This window comes from Brachyistius frenatus, unplaced genomic scaffold, assembly GCF_029030835.1.
Source record: "Brachyistius frenatus isolate BFR_SWC_R1_liver_20210118 unplaced genomic scaffold, ASM2903083v1 Contig_81, whole genome shotgun sequence".
In the NCBI taxonomy this organism is placed as follows: Eukaryota; Metazoa; Chordata; class Actinopteri; family Embiotocidae; genus Brachyistius; species Brachyistius frenatus.
The window spans coordinates 1,267,289-1,294,459 of NW_027210680.1; the positions used below are offsets into that span (position 1 = coordinate 1,267,289).

Genomic DNA, 27,171 nt, shown 5'->3' on the forward strand with positions numbered 1-27,171 from the left:
ATTATCCACCCTCGTTGTTATGAGCTCTACATTTTAAAGTGTTCCGACAGTACTTGAATGCAACAAAAACCACAGTAACTAATGCTCTGCGTCTACAGCAATGAATGTGGGATGCAGCTCAAATCAGATCACTGTACCGCGAATCCTTTCAGATCCCTGCATCCTCGCAGCCTGCAGAAAAGCCACCGCATTTTTTATTTTTTTTTCTATCACACACGCATAAAACATCAGGGAAATCCCGTTTTTTTATTTTTTTTTTATTTAATTTGCGTGCTGACGCAAGCGGGAATCAAAAGCCACATTTCGAAGCGAACAGAGACAGTCAGGGGTCCCCAACCCTTTTCATATCAAGGACAACTAACTGGATGTCTCCGTCATCTCCCGACGAAGGGATTTTACTGCAGGGGAACCCCGACTGCAGCATTTTCATCTAACCATGTATATGTACAGTTTAGTTTAGCACAAGAGGTTTATGGTTACTCGTTCTCATTTTGCTGATAGTTTAATCCTTATGGTAATGAAGGGCTTTCTTTTTTTTTTCATGTGAAATTTTAAATTAATTGTACATTTTGTATTTTATTTTGTACTGTTTTGGCTGTTGGTCATTAGGATTACAGCAGTTAATACTTTACTGACATATTTATCACCACCTTTGACATTGAAAGACATATTGAAACATTTATGAAAAATAATCTTTCTATTAACAACTGCCATGTCATAAATAACGTCTTTCTGCATTCTTTAACTGATTTTGCAGTCAATACTCAACTGCAAATTTGGTTTGTCATTAAAAAAAACACTTTATTGACTGATGTAAAAAAAAAAAAAAATCCATTTCGGAACAACCTTACAGAAAATCCCACTGGAATCATGCCCCAACAGCCCTTCAAAACAACTTAAACACGAAATATATACAGTATTTATCAAATAATTAGCTGCTGAAGTCCTTGTGTATTATCAGTCACTGAGCTCCTCCTCGTCACTGAAGTATGCACTCTTTTTGATTCTTGGTTTCTTCGAGTCAGAGGATGTTGAGGCGTTGCCCTCTTGAGAAACAACTCGCTGCTTCTTGCGCTTTGTCTCCTCTTCTTCAATACAGGCTTGCTGGAGAGGGAGTAAAAAAAAAGATGAGGAAAATATGTCACCGCTTACAGATAATATAAATGTTTGAAGACCTCTTCTAGTTTCAACAGCCTAAATTTTATTTAATACATGTATAGTAACATTTTATCTTCCCCTTTTTTCACTCAGTGTGTTGGATTTGCAGCTGATTTTTATCACACACACACACACACACACGACACAGACTGCCCTTAACATCATTTTGTGATTCATAATGCAAAAACCTAAATCAAATCAAAAGATGACCAGATTTTATTTGTTGTCTTCCACTGCACACTTACCTGAAAAGCTATGGCTTGACTTAGACTATCTAAGGCTGGGTCTTCACCGTCTTCTTCACTTTCTTCATCTTCTTCACTAAAAGGGAAAATAAATAGAAGTACTGTGACACAGCCCATTGCAAAATATCTCAAGCCATCTGCCATAAAATACTTACACGTGCTCAGGTTGTTGAGTCTTTTTCTTCTTTTTCTTTTCTTTCTTTTTCGGAGGTTCCCTCTCCCCCAGCATGTTTTTGGGGCAGGCGTAGCTCAGGTGTCCCGTGTCCTGAGATGTTTCATTTAAAAACACAACTTGTTCGACATGCGTTTTCGTTCGGAAAGGACGGACTAATGATGACACTCGAAAATCCTAATTTAATCTAACAGGAAAAAGAAAGGTTAAATATGCACTGACCCCACATTCGTAGCATTTGGACTTGTCTGTGTAATTCCGTCTTCTTATAAACTCAGTTGCTCGCCCGTTGTCGACAGCGATGCTGGCTTTTACTGTTCTGCCAAACAACTGGGAGACACACACACACACTTCATTCAGACGAGTCGACACCCGTTCACGAAACATCACTAGCAAGTAGACTCGACCTTAGGCACAGTGATGTAACAAAACATGAACAATTCAGCCTCACCTGTTTGTTGTTAACTGCTCTTGCACAGTTATGAGCTGATTCTCTGTCCAGGAAGAGAACAAACGCCACCCCTTTACTCTGGCGCGTGTCTTTATCCTTAACGATTGTAACCCTGAGATAAACACGACCATTAGTAGGACCTATAAGAAAAAAACTTAAGTGGTCGCTAAAACATCATTACTGGCCAGTATTCAGTTTTTAACCGACAGTGTTGGGAAGTAACTCTTTACATGTAATTCAATTACAACACAAATGTAATTGCAATCCGTTACTGAGAAAAAAAATATGTAATTCAATTAAAGTTCCTATTCTAAATGTTGGCGATGACGAGGAGGTGACATCTGAAAATGCTATTTATTGTAAAAAAAAAAAAAAAAAAAAAAAGCTCACATGTAGAATTTAATATTCATTCTGTTACTTTGCATCTTTTCAGAGGAATTATTTCCACATGTAGAAAAGCTCCATACATGTGGCAGTGTGTGCTCAAGTTTTAAACCTAGATTTTGGTTGGTTCCTGTTTAATTTCTGCTAAATCACTGGCATTGCTTGAAACAAACACACCAAGGCAGTAATGAAAGGAGTCATTCAGAAACCAGTGTGAAAAACCTAATGAACTGTAGTCAGCCCTTTTCATAGTTGTATCATCACTGAGCATGGAGTCAACCTGAATGCATCCTTTACTGCAGTCAGTTGTGATCTACATACTCGTGGTTTGTTTTGGTGGTCGTGCTTTAAATCCAAAACATTACCGTTTTAATTCAAGTTATATTGAAGAACTTGCGACTAGAGTTCGACAGCAATCGGCGTCGAGCTCTGTTGTGTTGCGCTGTTCATACTGCCAAGTTTACATTTGTCTTTCAGGGCTTTTCAAATGTATGACCCAGTTTTGAATATTTGTCAGAAAAGGCATCAAATGTTACAACTTACTCTGAAGTAATTAAAATAGTGACATGTTTAACTAGTAATCTGTAACCTACTACTTTTCAAATGTGACCTTCCCAACGCTCACCCGACCACCCTGTTTTGAGTTTTTATATGGCTTTAATATGTATAGAATAATAATAACAACAACAACAACAACAGACATCACTTACTTTACAACTTTTCCATATTTGGTGAATAGCTGAAAGGACACAAATATATATATATATATAACAAGACAGGCTGCATGTTTCACAACACTGACAAACACTTGTCATGACGTATGGGGACTAACTCACCTTGTGCAGGTCGTTGTTGGTCAGAGAGAACGGCAGGTTCGACACGTACACGGTGCTTTTGCTCGGTGCCAAACCCCCGCTCATCCTGGACGCTGAAAAAACAAAACAAAAACAAAAGACACCCCCCTCAGCCCTCCAAATTAAAACAAATAATCACAAACCACTTCCTTTACACAAGTTGCATCGTGACTTCCAAGCAAAAGCTAACGTATTGAACAAACGACTTACCGACGCAACGTCCACCGGGGTAGAAAAACGACCTCGACTGGTTTAAAACGACAGATTATTAGTATTATTATTATTATTATTTGCTGCTGTTGTTGTTGTTGTCTCTGTGTCTCTACCGGGGGACGTAAACCGCCATTTAGCAACAAAAAAAAAAAAAGAAAAAAAAAGGGCAACAAACGCCGCGTCTGCGCGTCGCGTGCTGATGACGCGCAGACGCGGCGCTCTCCCGTAAACAGCCGTTTTCCATGTAGCGACCGGGAGAGGCTAAGCTATCGGTACAATAGAAGCAAGGTGAGGTGTTTTCTTGGCATAATCGACACCCCGTCTTGACTTATTGAATCCGCTTCTATTCACGAGAGGCCGTAAATACTGGCGTAATGGCAGCGGCGATAAGCTAGCGTGCTCCCAGTTAAAAAACAAAGAAAAAAAAACAAAGAAATAATAATAAAGCGTGCGGATGTTTTTTTTTTTTGTTGTTGGTTTTTTTTTTTTTGGTCGCTTATATGGAAGCTAGCTGATTAGCGATGTTTCTGCACAACACCTACAGAAGTTAGCGGCACAACTCGTAACCACACGAAGTCCTGAAGTATGATGTGTTACTGATCGCGGCCGGGTTGCTACGAAAAGTGCTGCGATTTTTGAACGAGGTGTTGCTGCTCAAATGGACTTCGCTGCAGGAGTCTGCAGAAAGTAACATCAGCCCGGCTTGCTGTGCAGCCTGTCAGGGTCTTGTTGTGTCATACTTTTGTTTGCACTGCGGAAGAAATGGAGATGTTTTACTTTGCATAAGCTGAATTGCCATGTTCCCCCCCCCCCTCCCCACACACACACACACGTGTGTGTGCAGTCTTAACACTTTTATTAAAATCTCTTTGCAGATTGTTTTGCATCTCTTATTTGGTCAGAAGCCCTCGACTCAAAAAGTAAGTTCTTCACCACCTCTTCCTTACGACACACCGGTTGAACACTAGTTTAGAGACATCTGACGTGAACAACAATTTGGATCACGTATCACGCAATATCTCGAGTGGAACATGCACAAATCAAATCGCCTATATGTTTTTTTTAAATGTGTATTTGCAAGAGAGGTCTTTGTGCTGCAGCCTGCACCTGCGTGAGGCCAACGTTAAATACTGCAACATGAAAACACAACAAATGTCTGACTACCGGTGCCGTCAAGTTAAATGTAGACTTGAAATTTGTGTCCTGCGATCACATGTTTTACTGGGACGTAACAAAAGACGTGAGCTTAACTTAGCTGCCAGTGACTATAACTTATTTGAATGATTTGCATTGTTGAAGGATGCTTGCACGAGTTCCTGTACACTACATACGGTGTCTTGCACTCTTTGTCCTTTTGCAGTGACGTACAGGAGAGACAGGACTATACGAGAAGTGTATGATGAACGTTTTTTACCGGAGAGACCGGTGAGTGTGTCTGCAACTTAACAGCAGTTTATTTTCTCCTCCTGATATGACTTTTGACCTCATTGCAGTCTCTAGTGTGCAAATACAAACACCAGAAGCAAAATTATATTTCTTCCATGCAGCCCTCGGATTTCTTTGTTTCACACCGTACAAAAATCAGTTGGCAAAGACATTATTTGAAAAGAGAATAATCAAGTAGCACAGTCTATTCAGAGAATAAATCCATGACAAACTAATTTTAAAACAAGTTACATTTTAGATATAAATGGTAATCTGTATCCGTCTGCATAGGGTCAGTACCCACGAGGTGCAGGGAGTGTGGAGAGGAGGGGCCCCTTCGGCAGGCCAGAGGACGACTATGGCCGAGGCGGGTACGAATACGAGGGAGGTCCCCGCTTTTACCCCAATGGAGGCGGTCCCCGAGGTTACCATGAAGATCAGAGGGGGTACCATGGTGACGGCCCTCATTTCCCTGGTGAACGCAGAGCCATGCCACCTTCAAGGAGGGTGAGGGCAACCATTTCATTTCAAGTCATTTTGCTCTATAGTGGACTGTAATTAGATCAGTAAACTTGGATGTATGAAATAAGATGTGTTTATTGAAGATCAAACAAAAATATCAGAAATTCCAGTGACTGCCTTCAAAAGAATCTGAGTGAAATAAAATAGAAACTCATTTTCAACCACTGCAAAGTTACTCTTGACTACAGGCCAAAAAAAACAAGTTTTGAAGGTCATTGCTGTTCAGACACGTCAGCACGTTGTAATATTGGTAGCTTTTATATATAATTGGCCATCTGAGAACTCTATAGTTGAAGGATCAAGTTAAAATATTTTCCAGCTACACTGCGTGTGCTAGATTGTAGCTGTTCATTATCGTAGACCAAATGCTTGTTGGACTTTGACATTTCATTAATAAGGATTTTGTTGCTCCTTTATATTTAAACTTTTAGATATTATGCCTTTTAACCTCTGTTTTTACAATTGAATTCTTACAACTTGTTCTACAATTCAGGCAACTGTGTCTTGACATTCATATGGTCTATTTTCAATTAGTTAGACATTGGTCATTTACCAATCATGCACTATTGCAGAATCTGTAGGGTGGCAGTTTAGGATGCTGTTTGCATCTGTAGACGAAGTATTTATCACTGAATACCAGATGGTCGGTACTGTTAGAACATAACAAACCATATGTGGTAAAAGTGCCAACAAAGGCCAAATTCAAGGGTTGTATCTTTTGTCGTTTTATTTCTTTTGTAGGAAGAATATCCTTACAGAGGACCCAGGGAGGACCAACACACAGGGCGGCCTATGGATTTTGGGTAAACTGCTTCTGTTTTTCTCAAAGGAGCAAATCATCTTTTTCCAGAAAAAAAATTCCTGTCCACCAAGTTCTACTTCAAACATGATACCGCTTGATGTTTTCATTTTGAACAGCAGGGGACAGTCTTTTTCCAAGCACTCACGTTATGAACAAGCCCTCTGTATTTAATTCCCCTCGTTAGACCCACTGGAGGTCTCTGCAGGAGTAGGTTTCCCTTTTCAGTGTGTGTCTGTAATGTTTGTTTACATTGCAGCAATCATAAATCATGTTCCGTGTTTGGCCCATATTGGCCTGTCTCACCTTATTCACATTTCTGGCCGTCTTCGCTGGGCTCCACACTGTTAGTTTAGACAACTGTTAGTCTGAACAGTGCCAGTATTTAGGCTGCAGATTGGGTTGCAGAAAACTAAGCTAAAGATTTTAGTTGACAGGTTTTTAATATTCACTTGAAATACTTAGCTCTGGTTCAACTCAAGTAATTTGATTAAATTATGATATACTGGGTTTTTTTTTAGTGGGCAAAGCCACCACAGACTGACCATAGATTATTTTTGCAAAACAAAGTCATTGTTTACCTGTCTGTAATGTTTATCTATATATTGCAGCTTAATATGATATATAAAAAAAAGTCAGCAGCTCGTTGTAGATTTTATTTTGAAGAATAGAGTCATTTTTGGTATTCTTTAATTTGGAATCTCTAATTTTGAATAGTTTCATGCATGGGGTCCATCTATGTTCTGGACTGTAGTAAAACACTTTTGTATTAATTCAAACATTTGTACAGAGCATACTTTGTTATCAGATTTGCGAGTCGCTCTTGTGCTGTTTGCTGCTGCCAAAATAAAAGAACTCCATGTTACTGGGTTGGTTGATAGATGACTCTTTACTTTAAAACAACAAAGAGCTGAGATAAAGTGACACAACTTGAACATAAAAAGTTAAAGGAATTCAGTCTTAATCACTTTTAACTCCCCACTGAATTTCAACAGTTGGAGATCAATAGGTATCATGTTATCACACCTGGGCCCCATTACATAAAAATGCTCTGTTTATACAGTAGCAAAATTTAGGAGAGAAAGTTGCACATAGATTATAGTGACTAGATTGACCACTTAGCAGGCAGACAGAGATACTAAGGCTTTCACCCCAAACAAACATTTCAAGCTGTGGAAGGGCAACGAGGTCAGTTCTGGTCCGTTGATTAGTGGGTTAGATGTGTGCCGAGGGCAGAGGTCAGTGAGGAGGTCGTAAGGAGTTGAGAAAAGAGGCCCAGAGAGAGTGTGGTTTTACTTACAAGGGAGGCAGGAAGTGGTAAAGGTTCTCTTAAAGTCGAGGAAAAAAAATACATAAAGCATGTTTATTTTTCCATTTTAGAAGGTTTTGTTGTTGTGAGGCGAGTAAAACTGTATATCACACAATTACCTGTGACCATCAGCACATTTATCAATTCTTCTGCTTCTCATATGTATGTGGACCCTCTGAATGATCTGGTAATGTTGTATGCATTAGCACTAGAGAAAGACATGATGTGTTCCCTTTTGTTTATTTTTGTTGTCATGTTAACATAAAAAATATTTTGAAAAAAAAGTTATTTATCTTGTGTCCATTCAACCTGGATAAATGTGTAAAACCAGGTCAGGATCATCTTGCTATTGAATGAGGTCATGTGTCAATAATCATAATAGAAGTCATCATTATTCTTGAAAATGCGTGGGTTGTTTACCACTTCACGATTCTTTATGTTTTGCATGTTGAGTTAAAAGCACACTTTGTTGAATTTGATGTTTGTATCTGCAGCCACATGTTTGTGTGTTTATCCCCTCAGTGCCCGAGCGCCGCCACCTCATAATGTCCGAGGCCAGGGTATCTATCCAGCGCCCAGATCGCTCCCAGAGAGCGGGGAAGACACACTCGTGCAGGCCATCCTGAACCTGGACAGAGGGTACGAATGAATACAAACATTGTCACTGCTTAGGTTTATCCATGTGCCGTAACCGTCTATGTATATGCACTGTATTCATTACAGACAGACAATGCTGCAGTCAAACAGAGATGTGATTAGCAAAAACAACAAGTGTATTCTTTGGTTAGAAGGAAAATCCTCTGATGTTCGGCGCTCATTAGTTTTAAGCACACATATGAGTTGGAGTGCAGCTTGTGTAGTTTTTTCAGAATGTGTTAATGCCCTTAAAGTACTAGATGGCAGCATTGTGCTGTGTTTGCATCTAAAATAGATACGAGAAAAGGACTTGTCTATATGCTTTGTGAAATACCAGTTGTGGTGGATATTTGGAGATGACTTTCTACATTCACAAAATGGCTGTTTACATAATGTGACGCACACATCCTCCAACCCCTTCTTTTCCAGGGAGGACAGAGACCACTACAGAAGAAAAGCTGCCCCGTTCCCTCCCCTCAGAGAGCGTTCTCCGGTGCGCCGCGAGGTGGCCCGCTCCCCCCACAGTCGCTCCGGCTCCAGCGTCAGCAGCAGAGGATACTCACCAGACAGAGCCAAGGGCCTGCCGTTTCCCTCACAGCAAGGCAAGAGTATGTAGAAGTCTTAGTATCCCCGCCCTCTGGTGTGCAGTGGGCTGCTCGTCAAAGTTCAACCAAGTTAAAACATCCTAAAATGCACTTGTCACTCAACATTTTTATACAGACTTATCACGTAATACATTTGTGCGAAAAACTTTGTGGATTTGGTCAGTTAACAGAAAATTAATGGCCAAATATTTTGATGATGGACTGATGTTTAAATCATTCACCAAACATGACTACACATCTTAGCCATTCTAATCCTCATTTGCTGAATCTCGGATGTGAGGATTGTAAATGACATGAATAACATGTTGGTCATTCGGTTAAAAACGTAATGACCTGATATTGGAAATAGCTGTCACAACCCTAAAACAAATGTCCAGAACTTCCTAATAAATCGAAAGACAAGCAAATCCCTTGCTCCCATGCCAGTTTGGTCTCCTCTGCGTAACAGAAGTGCTCGGCTGCTGGCCCACTTTGCAGAGGTGGACGCTTTGTGCTCGGTGGAGGTTTATACTGAATCTGTAGTCCAGATGAAGCACGGCTCTGGTTTACGCAGAATCTTGCCCTCATATATATCTATATCTATATATATCTATAACAGAACTGCCAAATTGAAGCAGAACATTTGCGGTCACTGCCTCCAGTTGCAGATTTTAGACATGACTCATTTGTTTCCTGTGACTCATATAGAGGACATGCATACACCCACTGAGTGAATCAGTTGTTTGAGAGCAGCACTTCATACAAATGATCTAAAGCACAAAAATATATCTCAGAGTTCAAGTACCTGCAGGCCTCACTTAACAGAACAGGTTATAAGTTTGGCCCTAAAAATGTGTATTTATTGTTCAAAACCTGAACCCTTTATTTTCCCTCCTCTGTTTATTACGTGACTGTCTCTCCTTGACTGATGATCTGGCTCACTGGTTTTTCAGGTGTGGACGGTCCCGAGGGTCACACAGGTGCTTCTGAACACCTCTGGGGGGCGCTCTTTCCTCAACAGAGTGGACATGACTCTTTGGGTCTGTACACGAAGCCATGTGAAACAAGCCTGGATTTGGGTGACAGTAAACTGATTTGTCAGTCTTTACTTGCATCCTTGTCAGAAAACTGTTTGAAAGACATTTGTTGTCTTGAGAAGGATGTGAGGACAGATGCAAGATTGGAGCTAATTTTCATCGAAATCAATTTAAAAACAAATGCCTCCTCACTAAACTTAGTTGTTCTATTTGGCACTGCCATTTTTTCACCCAGGTCTGGTGGAAGTTGTACCATGAGTTTTGTTTTTTAAGTAGAACTTAGTGGCGACTTTGCCTTATTCGGTTTCCTGTTCCTGTTGTGGAGGTACGTTAGCACTTTCCACGGTTTCTACAATAATCTATTTGATCCAATTGATTATTTTAGGTCTGGAGAAACATGAAGTGTTAAAAATAACTTTCCAGATCAAATGATCACACCTGACATTGACTAAAAACTGAAAATACCAGCTCTAATATGAACAGTGTGTTGGAACAGTTCATTTTACAGTCCATATCAAAAGGTAGGACACATACTGTACACAGGTTCACTTAATTAATTTGCCAGAAAGCCAACAAGAAATCTTAAATTAAGTGGACTGTGAAATTGTGCTAAAGTACCTGCTTTTTTACTGCATGTTGTTTGTCTGCTTTTTAACTCTTAACCTTCAAGCTTTCCCGTTTCTGCTAGTGCTTTTGTTGAGGTCTCCTGCCACCTTCAGTACTGACCATCTCTCCTTTTTTGAATTTCCATTTTGATTGGTGCTTTTCCCTCATGAACCGAGTGCTTAGTGACCACCAGAATGACAAGAGGCCATCATGCTCAAGTTTGAAATGCATGCTTTTAACTATAAGTCAAGTTTCCTCGGTGAAGTGAGTGTGCTTGGCAGATTTCTGTTAGATAAGACACCCTAGTTATTGGGGTGTACATAGCCAGTGACCCTACGGTTTGGTCTCCCTATACAGGGTATGAAGAGACTTATTCTCAGAGCAAGATTGCTGGTAAGTACAGTTCAGTGTAGTTGTCATAGACAGAATAGAAAAGCTTCACCGAACAGAGGCTGGCAGTGGTTTTCTACATTTAAATCTTGTTTACTGGGGCCGCAGACAGTTTAATCCAGCTTCTTCATCATATTGTGCATGTTGTAGTCTCTGGAACATTCCTGCTGTCTGTTTTTTTGTTTTATCCAAATGACTGAAATGCGATGAGATGCCACGCACAGGATTTGTTTCAAAAATGTAAAAAGGTTGTAATCGTTAAACTTAACCTGTTCCCAGTCTGGGTAACCCGAGAGAGACAGAGAGCGTTTCTAATGTGTCCAGCAGCCAGTCTTCCCCTCCGTCCTGTCTGCCACTTTGTCAGGCCTCATAAAGATGCCACCAGGTCGTGTGTGCAAATCGAGGGAAAGGGTATAGGATGTCTGATGGATATTCCTGAAACCAAAGCTTCCACTCTGGAGTGTTGTTGTTTCATTTCTTAGGTGCTATGAGTTTGCTGGTAGAGCCTGTGACAGGACAGCTAGAGAAAAGCTGGTAGAAAGACACATGGAAAGTGGGCTACTGGAGAGGAGTTGAGGGTCCGCAAGGGATGTGTTGCAGTAAATTCACCCGGTGGAGATTGGAGTATGACTCCATCTGTTTCTTGATTGTTCTAGTTGGGTACCTGTCTGGATCCTGGAACCAAACATGAACTCCTTTTAGCCCTGGTTAACGTTAGCACACACATACTAATTGTCCTTTTCCCATGGACTACCTGCTTCCTGCTGTTTTTCTTGTTCCATTTTCTTATTCCAATTTGTTTTTGTCACATTATTTAACTTTTAACTATGCTCTCATTGTGCCAATTTTGTCCTTGTCCTTTTCTAAAATGTATAGATAAAATCCCTGGCCTGTCCAGAGAAGGCTCCCCACACAGCGCAACATCAAACAAGGTGAGCTCAAATAAAATACTAAATGAATTCAGAATATTAAATACCATAATACAATACTGGTGCTTCATTTATGATTACCGCTTACTTAAAGGCACAAGAACATAGTACACAACATGAAAAGCTGCTTTTATCATAAATGCACTGTTGTCCTGCATATAGTATACCATGGATGTCACTGTACAGCAGGATGCATCTGGAACTTGTTAAATTCCATACTTCTAATAAGTGTTTCGTCCCATTGAAGTATGTTAATGGATTTTAAAGTGGTCCTCACGCAGCGCATAAAAGCCATCATGCCTGTGCTTTGTTTACCTGTGGTGTAAGCAGACTTCAGTCACCAGAACTTAATGGTAAAGGGTAAAGGTCTCAAGTGTCAACAAAGTACAAGACTTTTCTCCTTTAACTGGTCATGTTAAAAAAATTAAAAAAAAAATTTAAAAAAAAGTTTTTAGTTTTGACTGTAGATATCTCTAAATGGCAAATGGTAGTTTGTTTTGCTGATTGTGTCCATCTCCAACTATGCAGAGGAGTGTAAATGGAATCAGATGTGATTAGGCGCACAAATTGCATCTGGCTGTGGCCACCCAGAAGGGCAGAGGCTAAGTCAGTAGCCCAAGTCATAACTTTATCATAGGATCTTAACCGCAAAGCCAGGAGAATTCCCGAAGGAGCTCATTGGGATGTGTTTACCCTGTTTTCAACGAATAATCATTTCCTTTCACTGTTGAGGACTCTGACTATGTCTGGTAGCTGTGAGTGTCTGCTAGATGTCGCACGGCAGTGGTCTTGTGATTGTGAGAAGTCGATGTGCAACACGGGGCTCACGGGCTAAGTGTTGACGTAGCCATCAAGAGCCAGCGTATTATGTGTCATGTCATACAGGAGGCATGTTGGATTCCCATGTTAATGACTTGTGAGCGTTCACATGCTCAGACAACTTAGGAAGGTTGTGTAAGTACAGGGGTGGCTGTGTGAGGGGTAATTGAACTGATTGGATTATATCCATGAAATTTGGGTTTGATTACACTGAACAACACACTTTGTCTTCCATAAGGCGGCAGTGTTTCCTTCATGTTTCAACACTTTCTTATTTGTATGTGCCAAGTTGGATATAGTGGAGCTTTCAGAATTTTTTTTTTTTTTTTCAGTTGAAGTTCTGGCTTGGATCTTGACATCAGTGCTATTTACAAGTCAAAAACTTGTAATTACAATAACTCTGATATATAAGGGTCTTTTAGTAAAACAAAAAGATTAAATCCCTTTGTGTTCGGTTCCTGTTTCCCCCTGAACAAGTGCATCAGCCCATTGTGCCCAACAAAAGTAACTGCATTTTTGGTCAAAACTGAGTTAAGACCTCTATGTCATAAAGTAACAGTTTATCATCAGCTATAGCAAAAGAGACGTAATATATCCTGTGAAATCTGGTGACATGGCCACGGCTAGCCTCAGCTAAAGCTAAAACCATTTTTTTTTAATTTTTTTTTATTATAATAAAAAAAAAACTATTTTCATGAACTAAAATCTTTTCAATATGTTTGTCATTGCACATAAAAAAAATTGGTTATTATGACTATATACTCTATATATAATAGTTGAGAAACATGCATCAAGCAAAAAAATCAAAGATGCGTGAAATCCCTTACTGTGTATTTTAAGTAATCAAAGTTTATCTTAAGCTTATTCTTAAACCAGATGAAATAGACAAGAATCCTTGCAGAAAGCATTTAGTTTTATCGATATTCCATTTTCAACAGAGATTATCATGAAACAGCATGCAGTACTGGCATGATGTCATGTACCGTCTGCGGTAAAGTTTTGGTGGTAGGTTGCACTGCTTTTGTAGTTACTGCTCTAAGGGCCTGATTTACTAAGATCTTAAATAAAGGACACTAAATTGCATGTTTTTTCCAAAAGGTTTGCGTGTGTTAAAGTGACTCCAGCAATGGAAAAAACAGAGCGACCGTAAAAAAGCAAAAGTAAAAAGAAATCTGATCCCATTGAAATTAAGAAATATAAAAAATAACAAGAACACAACGCTATATAGGAGATTATCAGCAAGGAAGCCAATGCCTGCGGAAAAACAAAAAGGCAAAAAAAACCCTCTTAATGATAAAACGTCAGCGATAAAACAGGAGGGAAGGTAAGATGCTTCTGACAAACACTGAGCAGCAGGTCTAGCTTTTTCTGTGATGGGCTGGTGAATTCGTCTCATTCAGTGCTCGGGAACCTTATGAAGCTACCTGTGAATTCTGCGGGACACATTCAGTACCTGGGACAGCACACCTGAATAACGGGACTGGGTGGGATATCCAAGCAGCGACACAGGACACTGGAATGACCCAGAGGCAAGAAAGTGCTGAGTCGCAAGAAGTTTTTTTTTAATAGCTGGTATTATGTGGCTCCTCCTTTTATTATTGGCCGTCAACCATCATTCAGTGCATTCAATAACTCAGAAATGTCATCGGTGGATAAACGATATGTCTGAATAATGTTTTGCCTCTGACGTCTCAGAAATGTTATCGTTAGTAAATATCGTTGTGGGTGCTAAATGTATGCATTTGCATTTCCCCTCCCGGTATTTTGCACGTTCGAGTAGAAACGCCCAATATTACATACGCACGCAGGCAAACACGCAAAATGGACAACGCGCGTCAAATTGCACGTTTGAAAGACGCAATCCCCACTGCACGTCGACAGTAGATCAGCTTAGACATTTTTGTGCGGGTGACGGGAAGTTTGCACGTGATTTTACACATGCAAACCTTTACTAAGTCGGGCCCCAAATGCCTGAAGTGAAACTGAGAGTCACTGACACACGACAGACTAACATTCATGACTTGTAAAAATCTTTACAAGTGAGGCATAAATTCACTTTGATCAAAAAAGCCCATAAAACTGTATCTTTTAAATGTCGCTTTCATGTCAGAGTAGTTTCAGGGCCGTGTTGTGGCTTGTCGTGGCCTTAAAACATGCCGTCCGACCACATCGGAAATCGAAAGTTTGCGTATGCATGATCTGAATGGTTGCACCGGAGGAGTAAAAAGCCGGCCTTCAAAGCGAGGGGGGAGGTGCGATATTGTTTAAGAACGGGGGGAATGAATGCAGCTTGTTTTCAGACGAACTCTCCATGGAGACCATGACTGTGTTGCACCGGGTTGCAAACATGAAAAGTGCCACAAATAGCTGAGCATTAAATGAAAAAAGCGAGGCGCGCACAGGCTTTATTCATAAGAAATTACAAGATGCAACATATAAACCTCGTTTTTTTTTTCTTCTTCTTCTTCTTTTCCCTCTCCTTCTAATGTGCATTTTTGTAAGAACCACCCACCACCACCCAATCAACTGCTGTGATGAAAGTTTTGCTAAGTGCCCCACCCCTCCACGCACACACATACACACTGCTGCTGCTGCTGCTGCTGCTGTGTTTGATCTAGCCTTTGGTGCATTGTTGTTCTCTGTTCTCGGGGCACAAGCCCATAACCTTAGCCGAGATGAAAGGCCCTGCGCTGTGCCCCCAGTAAAGCTTGCACTAATGGCCCCGGTCACTGCCTGCTGCGGGGATTCAACAAACACACACGCAGGCTTTCTGGAGCCATCCCAGACAGAAGAGACCAAAGAGGGAACCTAAAGAGCAGCTCCGACTCTGGCTGCGAGCCAGGGTGCCCTAGTGGGTGGGAGAACATGTCGGGGAACAGAAAAGGTCACCGGAAGGTTTCTTCTGTGCGCAACAAATGTCTTTGTCAGTTACAGCGTAATAATTTACCAACCAAGATAACAGCTGAGATTTGATGAACAAAGTAAGATCACACAGGTTATAAACCCAATGTTGCTCTTCCACTCATTATACAACACGACAGGATAATCCATTGGATGGTTGCTAATTCCTAAAAATATCAGACATTTGTGTCCTACACAGGTTGAAACCCTTTGACTTTACCGTTAACATCTTCACTTGCCCTGTGAAATATCTATTTGATAGACCGGCAGAATATTTTGTACAAACATTTCTGGTTCCCAGATGATGCATTTGAATGATTTCGATACCCTGAGTTTAAGTTGAGTACTGATAAAGACATCTCCCTCCATAAACGTGTTTAGCAGGTTATCAGTATGCGAGTTTAAGAAATAACAACAAAAATCATTTGTTAAAACATAGTAAGCAGGAATCTGCAACAGTTCTAACTTTAAAGGTTAGAAGAAAACCTGTTTGGTCTGACAAACTGAACTAAGTAAAAATACATTAAAAAAAATATATATATTTCATTAGGTGTAATAACCTTTAATCATTCACTCTGCAGCAGTACATTGAAAAGGGATTACCAGTACTCCAGTTTGCAAAAAATATATCTGCCAAGCTTTGCATTTGAGCAGAAAACCCCTCCAGGTCGGGCTGTGCCCTGCAAGTTAAAATGAAAGACTCGGACAAGGATATTTCATTTTCAACTAAGGCGAAGAAGGCTGGAGTCTGACAAACGCGATCGTTCATACGTGCACAAGCGTATACATAGGACCTCTCCAAGCATAGCTGCGGGGAGGGAAAAGGAAGGAGGAATAATTGGATGATGTTTTATGAGTTGTGCCTTTTTATTTTAGGCCACACTCGGCTCTCTGACGTACCATCTCCCGTAATGTCTTTCCTCAGTCATCTAGTGATGAAATATGACTTAGGCCGTGGCCTGTTTCCCTTAATGTATGAGTTTAGTCATGCTCGGGCAGCTCTGCTCCTCGGCCTTCAAACTCCCAATAGTATCAGGAAATGAGCAAAAGAAATTAAGTGGCGATCCAAGTTGGCCTCATTTCTCCCCTTTCCTTTGTCTTTTGTCTTTCCCAGTAATACTTATGGGTGCTGGAGTTTCCAGTCTCCCCATTAGCTGGCTAATCTTTGCTTGTCTGGCTTGGCTTCCTATTCTCTGAAGATAACGTCTAAAAACACATGAAATTCAATTCAATTCAATTCAACTTTATTTCTATAGCGCCAAATCACAACATAGGTTATTACATGGCACTTAACACATTAAAGTCCTTACAGCAAGACGTTACAATATTATACAGAGAAACCCAACAATTCAACAATTCCCACATAAGCTAGGAGGGGAAAAAAAAAACACCTCCTCTTTAAGGGAGAAAAACCTCCAACAGAGGGAAGGAAAAACTCCCTCTTAACAGGAAGAAACCTCCGACAGAACCAGGCTCAGGGGTGGGCGGCCATCTGCCTCGACCGGTTGGGGTGAGAGGAGAGCAGAGAGAGAAAAGGACAGCGTAAGGATACAAGAGAAGAACTGTTGGTGGAGACGACAAGCGCAGGGCAGAGACATGCAGCTCCATGACGGGACATCTGCAAAAGAAAGAAGAGAAACTACGCGAGCGAGGGAACTGAATGGAGACAGCAGACAATAAGAAAAAGCTATGGGAGAGAAAAAGATGGTGAGGTATGAGTCAGTTAAAGAGTAGGAGGAAAGAAAAGAAGCTCAGCATGTAACGAGGTCCCCCAGCAGCCTCGGCCTATAACAGCATAACTAAGGGTTGGTTCAGGTCTACCTGAGCCAGCCCTAACTATGGGCTTTATCAAAAAAGGAACGTTTTGAGTCTAATCTTAAAGCCAGAGAGGGTTTCTGCTCCTCGAACACAAACTGGGAGCTGGTTGGTTCAACAGGGGAGGAGCCTGAAAACTGAAGGCTCCGCCTCCCGTTCTACTTCTGGAAACTCTAGGAACCACAAGCAGACCAGCGTACTGATAGAGAAGTGCTCTGCTAGAATTATATGGTTATATAAGATCTCTAAGATATGATGGAGCCTGGTCATGTAGGGCTTTGTAAGTCATCAAGATAATTTTAAATTCTATTCTTGATTGTGTCACGTGTACAATTTTGCATGTAACAGATTATTCAAAACCAAAAGTCTGATATTACGGTGCGGTGGTTAAAAATAAATCCTGAACGTTAAGGTTGGTTTTGGGTTGTAATATTCCAACTAATAAAAAGCAGTGACATCTTTTATGGTCAGCCAGACACACTTGTTACTTGGATGTAGATTGCTGTATTGTAAATTCTTTCAATCCTTATGTCTTTGAGGTGCTGTAAATGAAACTGGAAGTCCACAGCGCTCATTTCCCACAGACGACACTGTGTCTTTTCAGCTCTAGAAAGTACTGTATATCTAAGCTTCAGCCTTCACTAAGCCTCATCAACCACATCTTTACTGTAAAGCTAAACGGTCAGTAGGTCAGGTCAAGACATTGCACAGACTTTCCGATCTGTGGGCTTTTAGTGACTGCGTCCTTTCAGATCCTCTCACATTCTCTCTGGCACGTAATTGTTAGCATGAGGGTGTCATCTGTCAGATTAGTAACTATACTTTTTGTATATACTTATTCATGTTTTTATGAATGTAAGTTCCGTGGTCATCTGCAGAAGCACTCCGCATTTCTTGATTTATAAGCTGTTCTTTTCTCCCATCGTGCTCACTTGTCTGAGTTTGCCGTGACTCAACTCTTCCTCTCCTCCACCTTTTAGGAGGAGAACCCTCCTCCCGAAGGAGAAAAAGAGGAGCCAGCGGCGGCTCCTGATGTGAAAGAGAGCCAAAAGTCCACTGACAATTTTGAGGAGCGACGAGCCACAGCCATCGCAGCCAAAGCCCAGGAAATAGAGAAGGTACTCTTCCAACACTTGACATCTTGTATTTACATTGAAGTGATCCTCTCAAGTGGAGCGAGTTGAAAATCAGGCAGCAAGTGGCAGTACAGTGTTGACATGAAACAGGAGCCATTGAAATCTGAGTTTTCTTACATTACTGTTTGACTTGATGTGCTTCAGTGTTTCTGCATTTTGCACACGTACCGTTTTTCTTTTTCTTCAGCCAAAGCATGAAAGACGATGCATCACTGTTTTAGAAACGTATAATATGTAGGATTCACATGATATTTAAAGGGAAATATAAGCATATTTTAAACCAGCAGTGGCTGTCAGTAATCTCTTTAGAAGAATCCCCGCATTTACAATCCTCTTATTAAAAATTGGTAATTTGTCAGACTTTTCTATAAATGTCAGATTTGGCCGTGTGACGCACATACGGTACACTTGGCACACGCTCCCACACACATGGTGGCTTTAGCTGCTCTGACTCGCACATTTCACTGGATTGGCATCAGCGAAGCAGCCACCTAATATGTTCCTAACAAGGCAGGAAATTAACTTTTCTGTCCTCCAGTCACAGTGGTGGGTTCACTCTACGATTCACTAACCGCTCTCCAGAGCAGTTTAAAATGGGGGTAAATTTGGCAACCCGCTTCCTTCGCTGATGATTAACCATGATTTTCCCGGTGGCTCTTGTGAATCTTCCATCCGGAGTCCCTGACTGGTCATTAAACCCAACAGCAGCTTCAAATCCCACATGGCTCAAACATCACGACCCTCCATCGGTGTTTGACTCATCTTTCCTAATGCTGATGCACACAGTGGCTTCACACAAGGTTTTGGAAACATTAGAAGGATGTAGATGGTACAGGAACATATAAACGAAGGCAGCAGGGTATGGCAGTGTGCATACAATAAAACTGAGAGGTCAAGCGCTTAACAGAGCTGAAAGCACCGCAGGCACGAGGTTCCAGCTCTGCTCAGTTATCTAATGAAGGCCATTCCTGCACCAGCGAGCACTACCGCTGCTTTACAGAGACCATTAAACCTGAGCTAGCTCTGCCCCCGAGCGCACACTGCGCTCTCACATTGAGCTGCGCCACAGAGCCTGTAGGCTGTTATAACACTGCTGCTGACTCGGCAGCTTCTGGCCTGTTTTATAGCCTGTCTCTTTCTCCTCCATCTGTCTCCTCTCATTCATTTCACGAGCCAAACTCTATAACATTTGAACTGAGTGAGCTTTATTTTATACTTGCAGGTATTGTGGAAAGTTTGGGAGCTGTCACTGCATGCATGTAGTGTTTTGTCGGGAGCCTGTAGGAACTTTAATACAAACTCGTCCACTAATGTCGCCGTGCTTTGGTCAGTATAACTCGTTCTCCCCTGCTGTCTTTGAATGTAGTTATGAAATTAAGGTCTGGAAAGAAAAAAGCAGTTTAAAACGAAACTGGAGAAGCTGCAACATGTTCCTTTTTTATCGAGATATAAAGTTTCTGGCTTTCTTTACGGGATTTGTGATTCTTAGATAATCATCCATTTCTACTGGCTATTGCAGCTTTCCCCTTCCCCTGTCTTTCTCTCTGGCTTTTCTGATACCCAGCTCGTGTGTGAAGGTTGTTTGTGATTTGGCAGCTTGCACTCTGTCTTTCATGAGAGGCTCAATGGCTTAGTCAAGACCCCGAAGTCAGCAAAATAAGTTATTGAATCACATTTTGTCTTTTTTTCTGACAAAGATGATGGAATGAAATAGAAAGATTTTTTTTTTTTTGTAAACGTTTGTGTTGCGTAATGTCAGCAGACCTTTTTAACCCTTTAGACCACAAATCTAAACCCGAGAACTGCTTTCACTTTTGTTATCAGACAAACCAACCAGCCACTGGAAAATTGAAAAGCCCTTGTCGGGCTGGTATTAATTTCCCATGATGCTGCGAACACACAACTGAACGCTCGTAGGTTACCCGTTCTTGTTCACTCTGAAGTCACTTTCACGTGTGCTCTGCAAAGTCGCAAGCGTTGTTCCCGTCGCAGGAGGCACTCGTGTTTAGCCACTTGGCAAGTGTCAGCCAGATGTTTGGCTTTCTGCACCCAATCTGGTCTAGCCATCTCTTCCAAACACACACACACACACACACACACACACACACACACACACACACACACACACACACACACACACACACACACACACACACACACACACACACACACACAAACACACTGAATCCAGTAGGCCCTCCTCACTAACCGTCTCTACACTTCTCGCAGCCCACAAACTTTCCACCATGAGGCAGACGTCGTGCTGGGCTGCGTTATACCATGTGTTTGTGCGGCTAAGTGAAGTTGTTCTGCTGAAATTCAACCTGAAGCCGTTTTCGTTGTCAGAGTTGACTTTGGCTGCAGTACAGGCTAACCGGTTATAGTGAGTGACAAGGCATGAGAGGCAATAAAGGGTATTATGTTTTACTTCTCATAGCCCGGGCTGTGATACAAAGGGAGTTTTATTTCATTTGTTGAGGAATTGAAATATATTTGGCCGCAAGAGAAAGCCACACAGTTCCAGCCTCTGAGGAGTTGTATTTTTTTTTTTTTTAGGTACAGAGATGGCAGAGATGGACTGAGGCCCCTCAACTCTTTTTGTTCCTTGTTCTGTTTCTCTCATTTCTGAAGCCAGGCAGTCTCACCCACTCACTCCTCATCCTCCACCATGAAAAAAATTCCACCACAGTTTTAGCAGCCACAGAAGGACCCTTACAAATGCTCCTATTCTCCAAAAACCACACCCAAAGTCAAGAGCTCAGTACTTTCCTTCCTGATTGGATAACAAGCGCGATTTCAGGAAGTGCGTTTGAATACGGGAAGTACATTCTCAGCACATTGTTGTTTAGAAACAGCTTTCCATGTATTCATAGTAACGGTTGTCTGCGCACTGATTGGATACTTCCTCAGAAGATTTGATAAATATATTCAGTCAGTTATCAGCTGTTGAATGAGACTATTCAGCGCTGATAAAAAAATTTTTTTTAAAAACCACCCAAAAGACAATGCTTTGTTGCTAAATTCAGCAGAGTGGAGAAGAGTGGCTATCAGGGTTTTTTTGGGGGGTACAGATTAGTTGGTCTATTGATTCTACATGAGGAATGTATTGAAACGCCCAGAGGAGTCGACCCGTTTGTTTTGCGTCAGCACTATTTCCTGAAGCTCTTTGTATCTTTGTGTTCACCTCAAACTTCCTGGAAAATTATATATTGTATTACCTCTTGCTGGCTGTTTTTGTAAACCATTAGCCCCTTGGATTAAGTAGCACCAGCTATTTTGAAATCCCTCCGTATGTTTTGGTTTATTGTTGGCTCTAAATTCCTCGCAGTGACCACAGTTTTGTTTGTGCGACACAAATACATAGTTTGAGACGAGCTAAAGCATCTTGGCTGGTAAAGACTTCAATAATATGTAAGTGGTTTGGTAGGAAATATCTGTGATGCCAGCTAATCAAAAACAAGCAATCATGTTATACTGTTACATACTAACTTTAGCATGACTTCCAAAAACAAAAACACTTTTTTTTTTTTTTTTTTGGTGGTGAAATGAAAGCTTAAACTCGACTTATTAAACCACCCAGATAGCAGAGAGGAGGAGAATGTGAACTTAAACATTCAGGTCAGTGGCAGGTTCATGCAAACAGTCTACGTCCAGTGTGTCAGACTAAAACAGGTCAAGCTAACCTCCTGTCAGTCAACATAATTTTTTGTTTATGTGATACAGCTGGTTTTACTTTAGTGATGTTTAAATGTCAACTCGGTTAACACTTTTATTCCATGAAATTGCAGAGTGGAAATGTTAAGAGCGGTCTGTAATCTCTGCTCAGCTCACTGTTTGCAGAAGCAGTGTGTGGCTTGTACACAACAAATGACTTTTTTTTTTTTTTTTTTTTTTGGGGGGGGGGTGGCGGCTTTATGCTTATTTTGGAAAGTTGCCATCTGCTCTGTTCTGTGCGAGTACATTAACTCTGTTTGACAGCAGATCTTTATTTGGGTCCTCTTCTCCAAGCATCGCCGTCTGTTCTAGGAACATTGTGAAAATCTATAAATAAGCCAGTGAGTTAGAAAACGCCCTGCAGCACAGAAGCCACTGTCGGTATCCGGTGAATGACTGAAACGCACCCTTGCCTCGCCTAATTTTAAACATACACAGGCACATGTGTAAACACATACATCTCTACACAACCCCTTGTCAGTCTTCTGATCAGCCTGCAGCACGTAGACTTGATGCTTCGTAAGGAGCCATATCGGCGGGGGAATTTACTTCCACGCAGTCGTGAAGACCGTTAACTAAGAGACAGTCGAGGCTTAGAGAGACGGTGAAGAAATAAATATGCTACGTAGTGGAGGGAGAGAGAACAAGACTGACACAGAGGTATAAGTATCTCTTGAGTTCTGAGGGATGCTATACTCTCTTCCTTTGTTAGATACAGAGACGTCAAACTGTTCATTTATGTTTTAACGTGCATATTGTTTATTTTAACACACACTGTCATTGATCAGATTAAGCTTTTAATCTGGACGACACATTAAACTCCTGCTCCTAATCATAGGTAAAAGTGTTTCGAAATGTTGTGTGTGTTTGTGGAAATCTGCAGCATGTGGCGCTTTTACTTCTTTTACAAAATACAAACTGTCAGTTGAGCTGATGGATATTCCTCCCCCCCCCCCGTCTGAAACTTCACTGTCAGCTCATGTGGAGGAACAGGACCTGGAAACAAATCTCTGCTATGCTGTTTTGCAAATGAAACCACTCTGGACGGAGCCCGTCGCTTCCACACATTGTTTTATGAGACATTTGAGGCTACGTGTGAAATGGCAGCTTCAAACAAGATCCCAACGCCTCTTCCTCATTGTTCCTCTAACACCTGTTAACAAGCCTCTGAGCCACCAATGAAGTGTTGGTTTATTGCTTCTTTGGCTGCCCTGTCCTGTCGAAAGTGCCTCTATTAAACCTGAGAGGAGAAGTGTTTATCTTTTGACACTACATGATGCGCGTTAACACCGGAGTGATCACCTGAGGTTCAGTAACGCTGGAGTGTTTACACCAAGGCGACAGGTAGAGCAGGAAGGAAACGGCTCACCGTCCCTTCCGTTAAGAGTGTTTCTCTTCAAGCTCCTGACCTGTCAACACCTTTCAGGCCAAAATTGACATACAAATGGGTGTAAATGTCACCCGAGAGTGTTTTGAAAGTTTTCCTCCAGACTTTCTTTTCCTGTTTTTTTAAGTAGTAAATTCTCTGTCCACTTCCAGGTGTACCGTCAGGACTGCGAGACGTTCGGAATGGTGGTGAAGATGCTGGTGTCTAAAGATCCCAACTTGGAGAAACAGCTGCAGGTTCCTCTCCGGGAGAACCTCGGGGAGATCCGCGAGCGTTGCCTGGACGACCTCAGACACTTCATCACCGAGCTGGACGTGGTGGTTCGGCAGCAAGAGCCCTCCACCTGTGACTCGACAAGTCCCTCTGCCCCTCTGACAGGTCATAAACTTTCAAAGACAGGAGTCAATCACAGCACATCATACTGACGCATCGGCCCGATCCGCTCCACTAATGTGAGACTAAGCATGGTAGGATTAATGACTTTATGGATTATGGATTGCTGGGCTAAACAGCACAGCAACCCGAAGAGCAGCTCAACGTGAAGAGAGGATTCGCTGTATGTGGCAACGAACAGTGTTATTTTTGAACAGAGCATTTTTACCGTCGAGTTCTCTGTGGGAAGTTAATAATAAAATGGAAAATGTTCATTTTTTTTTTTTTAAGTTGTCAACAAACATCTTTTTTTTTTATTTAAAATGATACGAGTCTCACATCATCGTGAAAATGTGGTTTCATTAGTTAACTTTTCCTGATGAAGCTGTGCTGTCGAGAACAGACAGTTCAGTCTGTTCTCCAGCGTGATCATACTTTTTGTAGTATTTTTGGCTCTGTAAATTCTCTCTTTGTAGCATTCAGATATATAACTTGGTGCGGCTAAATTTGCAACAGTCTTGTATAAATTTGTACCGTCTAGAAACGCCAGCTGAATTTCTTTTCTTTGTCTTTTGTCCTTTTGCTTTTCAAACTTCATGTCCTAAATTTGTCCCACAAAAAAACTGCACAAAACTTGTTTATTCCGGCCCCATGGAGACAAAGCTTTGCAGTAAAGCGAGACGTCTCTGATGGTTGTTGTTTTCTTGATCCGGTAATCTGGAACAGTAATCTTTTTATTTTTAACCTTTGCTTGTTACAGATACGGCACTCATGCCTGAGTGTATGCCGATTGCACACCAGCCTTTGTAAGGGCACATTACTCTCTTAATCATGTGGCCTTAACATCACTAATATACCGCACCACTGATTTAAAACCAGGTTTCGATCGTCAATTGCGCAATCATTTCCCCCTGCCTAAACATAGCAGTGCACGTGAAAACACCTTATTTTAAGACCAACACACTAATGGGCGCAAATACTTAGAGAATATGTGCTGGACAGGAAAATGACAGTCTGAAACTAGCAAAGACACTTGTGTTGCGCTCGGTGCTGCTTTTTGCCGGCTGCAAGATAGATCCCCCCCGATCTTAAAGATACTTTAAGGATCGCTTTACTAATGTCTCCATGAGAAAAGCGTATATAAAAAAAAAAAAAGAATCATCCAAAAAACTAAATGTTACGCAAAAAAAACAAAAAAACTTTCACTATTATGCTGCATATGTTACAGATCATTTGAAGAACCGCAAAATTCTACTGGGTATTCGCTGCTCCTCGCTGTGAAACCACTATTATGATCCGAGGATTATAAAATATGTAATTTGGAACATACAAGTGCAAACTTAAAAACGCAACAATTGTTCTCGTAGCTTCAGAAAAAAAATATTTATTACAAACATCTTTACATCACAAAGCATTTGGCTGGTTATGTCAGAGCAACGATAGTGAACAGCTGGGCCAACTATGGGAAATGCATGTGTGATTGCCAGTCGTTTTGTAATTTGTACACCAATAATGAGTATTGTGGAGTATATTTTGTGGCAGACATTGTTTTTGAATAACATGGCACTTTACTGTGAATGAAGCGGCACCTTCTTTGTTTCTCATAAAATATCAACGAGGTCTGTTTCCTATTACTATTGCTATTTTCCAATCATACACTTCAAGCAAAACAATTCTTTAAACCGTGGATATAAAAATACCAGTTTTAAAATCTTAACTTAGTATATACATTTTCATTTTGTAGTATTATGCATTAAATAATTATTTGGTTAGTTTCTATTTTCTACTTTAATGATCAACCTCTGTGTACAATGGCGTTGCCTTTTTAATGCACACAAAGATTACTGCTGCAAAACTTTTAACTGAACATAACCCATTTAAAAAAAAAAACAATGACAAGCTGAAACAAAAGGAGTTTAATGTCTCCACTGTACATAATTTCGGTCTGCACTGTCTATAGAAAAGCGTCCAACATTATCAGTCCATGCATCTTTTTAGTGCTAAAATTCCATAAAACCTAGCATCTAGGTCAACTTTGCACACACGCAAAATGTGATTTTTTTTCTGACTATATGTTGCACAGATCCTTTTCTTTGCTGTCTTAACAGTTAATCTACTAAAGGAAGTAATCTTTTCAAATTTTTTTTTGTCCCGAAATACGATATGCAACTTGAAGTTTGGCCATGCCGTGTCGCCTATCTAAACCAGATTTTATCCATGTAAACCATCATACAGTACAAACAGAAAATCTTGACTGTATTGCTTAGTTTAGTGCAGATTATAATGTAAATGCACTCTACGCTGTTAAGATATTATACAATTTTTGGAGCGGTGGCTCTTCCGGCGGCCATTCTGGGAGCCGTGGCTCTGGGCAGAGAGAGCTGTGACCCTCGTCGGGTAGTCCTCTGCATAGTAGCGCCCAACAGCTCGAGGCTGAGGGATCGGCTGGCCCAGGAAGTAACCTTCCTCCTCCGAGTCCGATGATGAGGATGAGCATGTAGAGCACCAGTCGTCCTCATCTCTGTGGAGACCCATGAGATGCTCAAGCCGTGGGTCATTTTGTGTTGAGCTCCGAAGCATATAGTCAGATCGTGTTTGGGAGTAGACTAGCGGCAGCCTGTGTGTGGGATGCTGCAGGAGCATGGCACCACAAGGGGGGTTTATCAGACCCTGCTGCTGGGGCTCAAACGGCCTCTGTGCTTTCTCCAAAGGCACCACGTGCAGGGCGTTGTCCGAGCGGGTTTTGCGACTTCTGTGGTGCCGGCCTTGCCGGTGGTGGTGGTGCTGCCTGCTACGCCCATGGTGGCTGGTCGGGCGAGTTCTTTCTCTGCCCATCTCATCTGGACAATATGCCCTCCTCTGAGGCTTCTCACTCATGGGATGCTTTCTAATGTTGACCTCAAACCCATCATTATATCCATTGTCCACAGTGTCTTCGGAGAATTTGACCATCTGAGGAGGCCTGGATTGGGACTTGCTCCTCCTCAGAGCTGGGGCGTGAACAAAGGAGGAAGGGAGGCCTTCCGGGGACAGTGGGAGAAGTCCTCCTGGTGTGCCTCCCCTCATTGCCAGTGCTACCACCTCCTCTGCCTCCTCATCTCCCTTGTCCATGTTAAGGTTGAGAGAGTTGCTACTGTGGTGAAGATGAGACGAATTAAACGTTCCCATGTTGCTCATCTTTTCGCAGTCTTCTGCCATCAAGGGATCTTGCATGGGATGAAGCGTGTAGACTACAGGTCTATCCCTGCCATCCCCATCCACTGATGCACCTAAGGAGGGTGAACAAGAAAATTCAGTCTTGAGTGGGTTTTTC

The 27,171-nt window shown here is 41.5% G+C and overlaps 3 protein-coding genes across 8 annotated transcripts in view; 1 reads left to right on the top strand and 2 right to left on the bottom strand.

Moving 5' to 3' along the window:
• Positions 1-791: 791 nt before the first annotated feature.
• zcrb1 (zinc finger CCHC-type and RNA binding motif 1) lies at positions 792-3,543 on the bottom strand. 2 transcript variants are annotated; one of them, XM_069709210.1, is made up of 8 exons: positions 3,475-3,543; positions 3,247-3,338; positions 3,121-3,149; positions 2,027-2,138; positions 1,798-1,905; positions 1,559-1,668; positions 1,404-1,479; positions 792-1,104 (listed from the first exon to the last, which is right to left on the bottom strand). In XM_069709210.1, the coding sequence occupies exons 2-8, from the start codon at positions 3,328-3,330 to the stop codon at positions 958-960; spliced, it is 666 nt and encodes a 221-aa protein (XP_069565311.1). In that variant the 5' UTR covers positions 3,331-3,338; positions 3,475-3,543; the 3' UTR covers positions 792-957. The 2 variants fall into 2 exon arrangements, with proteins under 2 accessions (XP_069565311.1, XP_069565310.1); XM_069709209.1 differs by having other exon boundaries at positions 3,247-3,372.
• A 156-nt stretch (positions 3,544-3,699) lies between these two features.
• pphln1 (periphilin 1) lies at positions 3,700-25,478 on the top strand. Of its 4 annotated transcripts, XM_069709205.1 has the most exons (12): positions 3,700-3,765; positions 4,353-4,397; positions 4,838-4,902; positions 5,194-5,409; positions 6,166-6,227; positions 8,055-8,171; positions 8,598-8,776; positions 9,706-9,792; positions 10,753-10,788; positions 11,662-11,717; positions 18,230-18,367; positions 23,639-25,478. In XM_069709205.1, coding segments are annotated over exons 2-12 (1,230 nt in total). In that variant the 5' UTR covers positions 3,700-3,765; positions 4,353-4,396; the 3' UTR covers positions 23,912-25,478. The 4 variants fall into 4 exon arrangements, with proteins under 4 accessions (XP_069565306.1, XP_069565307.1, XP_069565308.1 ...); XM_069709206.1 differs by lacking the exon at positions 10,753-10,788; XM_069709207.1 differs by lacking the exons at positions 9,706-9,792; positions 10,753-10,788.
• Positions 25,223-27,171, bottom strand: part of LOC138627105 (prickle-like protein 1) — a 28,964-nt gene continuing 27,015 nt past the window's right edge. For both annotated transcript variants that reach the window (XM_069709204.1, XM_069709203.1), the window contains exon 8: positions 25,223-27,127. In XM_069709204.1, coding sequence (XP_069565305.1) covers positions 26,163-27,127 — 965 coding nt within the window. In that variant the 3' untranslated portion in view covers positions 25,223-26,162. The remainder of the gene's footprint in view (positions 27,128-27,171) is intronic.